We start from the raw sequence: 6,000 nt of genomic DNA, 5'->3' as shown, positions 1-6,000 counted from the left end.
TGAAAAAAAATTCACTCTGGTATTGCTTGTTCCAATTTTTTATTGAATAGTAACACAAAAGTGTTTGCTTTGTATTAACTCACTGGGCCATAATTTCTACACTTTGCTATTTATGTGTTCCACTTCAACTTAAAAGTTAAAACTATAAAAAAAAAAATAATGTAAATCCTATCATTGCTTTTCCTTATTATTAAGATAAATTCAAAATTCTTATCAGCCCCTTCCCACTTCTTCAGGTTCATTCTTATATCACTTTCTACCTCAAGTTTGCTGAATCTAAATGTATTGATCTCTCAGTTTTTTGAATTTACCACATTCTTTATTTCTATTGGTCTTTGCATGCACTAGCTCCTCTGCCTGGAATCCCTCTTCCTTAGCTTTTCCCATTTTCGATCTCAATATAAATATTATTTTCTCAGGGACATCATTCTTAATACTCCACATAGAGTTAATTCTATTGTTACATGCTCTCATAGATTCTGTATTCCATTCACCAGCCCCAAAGTCTTTTAGTTACTTGTTTAATACTGCTTTCTCTGCTAGAGTATAAACTTCATAAGAGCAAGAATCATGATCACAGTATCTGACGTATGGCTTTTAATTCTCCAGTTTCTGTAGTAACAACATCACTACACACATAATAAAGTACATACAAGCAATGGACAGATAAGAAAATAAAATTAGAGATACTATGTGGGAAAACAGAGGTACTCTCTAACCTTAAAAGGCAAAGACTAAATGCTAAATAACTAACTTTCATTTCTGCTTTGTTGACATTCAGAAGAATATAGGGATTATCTACCAAATGAATAAAATTTTACATTCTAGAAATTACCACTGATGTGCAAGCTTCATAACCTCAGTCTTCAAGCCTCCTCCCTTATACTTCTCAACATTCCATTTTTTTGTAGCAAAAAGTCCCCTGCTTAAAACCTTCCAATGACTTCCTACTACAACCAAAATAAAATCCAAGCTCTTGACCAGCTTCTCTATGATCCATTTCCTACTTTCCTCTGACCTCATCCCCTCCAGGCTTCCCCTCATTCATTATGCTCTTGGCTTCAGCCATATTGGTCTTTCTGTTCCTGTAAGAGTTAAAGGCTTTGCTATCACTTCTCTCAGATCTTCAAATGTGGCCACTTTCTCATCATTTATATCCTAACTCAAATATCACTTCCTCAGAAGGGTCTTTCTTGACTTCCCCACCTAAAGCACTCATTTCTATCCAATAGCAGTCACTACTGTTTGCAGTTTTTCTTCTCCAGAAATTTAGCAGAATCTGAAATAACATAATTTGTTTATAAGATGAATGTCTATGTGTCCATATAAAGGCAAAGACTTGTCTACTGTTTATCGAAAATATTCTCAGTGATGAGAATAGTAGCACATAGTAGGTGCTCCATAAATATGGTTTTTTTTTGTTTTTTTTTTTTTTTTTTTTTTGGCGGTGGGGCGCAGAGTTTCGCTCTGTCGCCCAGGCTGGAGTGCAGTGGCTCAATCTCTGCTCACTGCAAGCTCCGCCTCCCAGGTTCACGCCATTCTCCTGCCTCAGCCTCCCGAGTAGCTGGGACTACAGGCGCCCGCCACCACGCCCGGCTAATTTTTCGTATTTTTAGTAGAGACGGGGTTTCACCGTGTTAGCCAGGGTGGTCTCGATCTCCTGACCTCGTGATCCGCCCGTCTCGGCCTTCCAAAGTGCTGGGATTACAGGCGTGAGCCACCGCGCCCGGCCTCATAAATATGCTAACTAAGTTATTCTGGATATGCAGCTGCAGGCTAGTCAAGTCTTAAAGTCTAAAGGCTTTTTGGAAGACTTCTAAGAAGATTCCAAAATGTCAAAGCAAATGTGTGGTTTTCTAAATGTATCTAGTGACCTCTGCTGGAATACTTACCAAGGGAACCAAATACAAGTCCTCATTTGTTCCTACTTGCCCTCTCACCTCTTTTCATTGGGTGATAAAATGTTAGCATAAGCATAAAATTTGGTATCAGGGACTTTTGAGAGTGCTTCTCCCAACTTGGAGAAAACCCATCTCCCTTTCTGTCTGGATGATTGTTCTCTTTCTGCTCCCATCTCATCAATTTGTGCTTTTAGCACAAACATTATAGGAGAATGTTCAGGGACATGGTAGGAAGAGAACTTTCCCTGATTCCTCTTCAAATCTTATTGCACAAATGACTGCCTTTCTCTGCACAAATATCTGAAAGAAGGGAATTCATCCAGATACTATGGATAGATGAAGATATATCCATCTCAAGGATATACTTCATAGGGTTCCATTTATTTTACCTCACTTAACCTAACGAACAACTTTGAAAATGGTATTTACCATTAACAAGCAAAGAATTGGCAAAGGATGTTCTCATGTTGAGAATAACAGGATCAAGAGAATAAGTCTACTATGAGGGATTGTTAGGAGATGACGTGTGGCTGAGAGTGCTGGTACTTGACACAAAAACACCAAATGGGAGCTAAAGACTAGAAATTTTAAAAAAAATCAGAATAACAAGTGTAAATGTGTGAAACAATCATGCGTGTTTAATTCATTTATATGATTAAACTTTTGAAAACTGTGTTACTCATCCTATATATGGTGTGTATATATGTATACGTTTATTGCAGAAAATATGTAGAACATAAATAAACAAAAGTACCACATAAACATCAATCATAATTACTACCAGTTAAAGACAACTATTGTAAGAGTTTTTACATGTAGCCTCCCGTCTTTTGTTTATGTCTATTCCAGCCTTCTATTGCATATACTTCATGAACAGAGGTATATAGTACATTTTCACAAAATTGCATCAGTCATACTACTTATTTTATTTTACATCCTACTTATTTTCATTTAGGATGTTATAAAATATATTCATTGATCTTAAGGTCATTTTTCTGAAAAAAAAGTTTTCTCTAATTAAGCATTTGATCAGGTAATATATACAGGTGGTACAACGTTAAAAAAAAATGAAAGAAAAGTAAAGTCTTCTTTTTATCCCTTTCCTCTTCAATGGTTAACCTCTGCCATTAGGGAAAGCTTTTACTAGACCATCATATGTGTTATAAAAAAGGCTGAGATCACTAAAGTGGTTGTCATGGTACCAGGCACTATGTTAAGTGACTTATATAGATTATCTCATCCCCGTTTTATCAAGAAAACAAAAACTTAGGTAAGAAATTGGCTCAAGTTTACACAGCAGATAGGCGATGCCACAGGCGACTAACTCACAACTAAGCAGTTGATACCTGGAACAGATTGTAAATAAATAAACCAGCCTTAACGTGTAAGCTGGAGAATATGGATCAGTGTGCTCGTGTGGCCTGTGTGACACTGGATGAACCAATCTCAAGGCTGCTGGGACAGAAAATTGCAAACGTGAAACTCTATCATCACACTGTCATCCCATTCTCACTCCTGTCAACATGTCCTTAGGTTTGGTTTTACCGGAATGTGTACTTGCGGGACTCTCAGAGGTTACGTTAACATAAGGAAACCATTTTATAAAGGAGACAATCATTTTGATCATTTGGACTCATATGTTTTCTATTTTAGTGCTTGTTTTTTTTATTAGTCATATAATCTTTTTCTCACAATGCAAACAAACGGATAATAAACTATGTACTTAAATGTACTTTTCTGGACAAAGATAAGAATCAAATGTGTCACAAAATCATAGAAGACATTTATGTATTTTTGTTTTAATGAATTTATTTTTTTAAGAGATGTGGTCTCACTAGGTTGTTCAGGTTGGCCTTAAACTCCTGGGCCCAAGTGATTCTTCCCCCTCAGCCTCATGAGTAGCTGGGACAACAGGTGTGTACTACCACGTCAGCCTGACATATTTAATCTATTTGACTTACATAGATTTATTAATATAATATAATGAAATGTGGTTCTGCCCATCTTGAGTCATTAAAATAGGTGTAAGTCAATAAGACCAACTAAATAGAAAATAATTTAAAACCTAATAAGAGGTACTAAAATAGTATTATCAAGTAACAAATTACTGACAATTCTGACTGTAATTCTAACGTGAAGGATATTTTGTATGAGCTTCAGTTCTGCTTCTCTAGAGAATAATAATGTAAAATACTGATTTTAGCTAAATCTGTAAAGATGGCTCAAAATTAAGCTTGCTTGTGAATGCACCAACTCTCTATAGGTACAATATAGGATATGTCTGTATGGGTGTGGAAATAAATTGGAACATATAGATTTACGCACATAGGGAAAAGCAAACACATGCCATGTATCTGCAATCCAATCCTGGTGATAGTTTAGAATCTAATTTCTTTTGCAATGTTCTTCCCATGTTTGAACATTTACATCGACTGAATTATTCTTTATCAATTTGATAATATTTGAAGGAAATGTACAAACATGACAAAGATTAATTTTTACTACCTCATCAAAATTATTGACTGATGATTATTGACCAGTCAAAATTACATTTTTTTTCATGTTACACCCGAAGACATACTGAAATTTATGCTTTTTCATAGGGAAAGTTTTAAGAAGAGTAATTAAGAAAAGGTGGATCAAGATCTCTGACTATCACCAAAATTCAATTTGTAAGTGTAGAATAAAATAACTAGGATTATTTTTTAAAAGCTCTAGAAATAGGAATCAAAAGAAAGAAGAATATTTAGGAAATCCAAAGGGATTTAAAGCATAAAAATACGTCCCAATCAGTCTACATGTAATCTAAGGAGGCCTGCACACTTATGAAGGGAGTTGCCAATATTGGATCACTTTGGAAATGGTGAAATAAGCATTGGTAACTGTATAAATCTAGGAGTCTGGTCAAAAGGACAAGGGCTAAAAGACTGAACTTGGGTCATGCTCTGCCTATCCCAGGAGGTGCTAACCTATGTCCTGAATCAGAGGATTTTTCTGTTGACAGCTCTGGATTGTTTGGGTAGATACTGGTAGGGCAGAAACTGTCCTAACAATACCTGCCCAGAAAGACGGGAAAGAGGAGGAAAAATTCCTCCTTCCACCAGGAATTCTCTGGGAAGCACATAGGATTTCACGCTACTAGTTTATTCCCAAGAGAAGCTACCAAAGCTTGGTAACTACCAACTCTAACTTCTGTGTCTCTAAGTACACTTCTCCTGGGATTACAACAAATTGAACCAGGGATTTAACAGAATCTCAGAGGACCGTAAGAAGAATGCTTCGAGGCCGATCCCTGTCTGTAACATCCTTGAGTGGGCTTCCCCGGTGGGAAGTCGAAGAACTTCCTGTGGAGGAGTTACTGCTCTTTGAAGTTGCTTGGGAGGTGACCAATAAAGGTTTGTACTGCTCCTGAAGGTGGATATTTGCTAGGTGATTGAAGACTGTAGAGTAAGATTTCACAGATGACTCTCTAGTGATAACCAATTGCCAGTGAGTGAGGAAAGCATTTAAATGGAATGTACATTTAAGCTACATTTAACCTTGTCTATTACAACAGGCTATGAATACAGACTTGGCTGTGTGTTGAAGAGGGAGAAAGTTGAAAATATTAACCGTTGCCATGGAATGTGCATTTAAATTAAAATTTAAAATCCATATTATGACAAAAATAGAAATAAAAAGTTAATATTTACTTTTTTTGTTTTAAAATTTTCCTCAGCAAAATAGTATAATTAAACATTTTATTTAGGAAGATGTATATGTGATTAGAACCAGTTAGAAGGCCGGGCGCGGTGGCTCACGCCTGTAATCCCAGCACTTTGGGAGGCCGAGGCGGGCGGATCACAAGGTCAGGAGATCGAGACCACAGTGAAACCCCGTCTCTACTAAAAATACAAAAAATTAGCCGGGCGCGGTGGTGGGCGCCTGTAGTCCCAGCTACTCAGGAGGCTGAGGCAGGAGAATGGCGTGAACCCGGGAGGCGGAGCTTGCAGTGAGCCCAGATCGCGCCACTGCACTCCAGCCTGGGCGACAGCTCGAGACTCCGTCTCAAAAAAAAAAAAAAAAAAAAAAAGAACCAGTTAGAAACTTTAACTCTACA

General features: G+C 37.1%; 1 protein-coding gene across 3 annotated transcripts in view; it reads left to right on the top strand.

Annotated features, from left to right (window-relative positions):
• The first annotated feature begins 4,878 nt into the window (after window positions 1–4,878).
• The window catches only part of GYS2 (glycogen synthase 2), a 61,059-nt gene continuing 59,937 nt past the window's right edge, over window positions 4,879–6,000 (top strand). For all 3 annotated transcript variants that reach the window (XM_025401918.1, XM_025401917.1, XM_025401916.1), the window contains exon 1: window positions 4,879–5,296. In XM_025401918.1, coding sequence (XP_025257703.1) covers window positions 5,176–5,296 — 121 coding nt within the window. In that variant the 5' untranslated portion in view covers window positions 4,879–5,175. The remainder of the gene's footprint in view (window positions 5,297–6,000) is intronic.

The sequence above is a fragment of the Theropithecus gelada genome, chromosome 11 (genome assembly GCF_003255815.1).
Source record: "Theropithecus gelada isolate Dixy chromosome 11, Tgel_1.0, whole genome shotgun sequence".
Lineage (NCBI taxonomy): Eukaryota > Metazoa > Chordata > Mammalia > Primates > Cercopithecidae > Theropithecus > Theropithecus gelada.
Note: the sequence above shows the minus strand (reverse complement) of the source record. Positions and strands in the feature narration are given on the sequence as shown.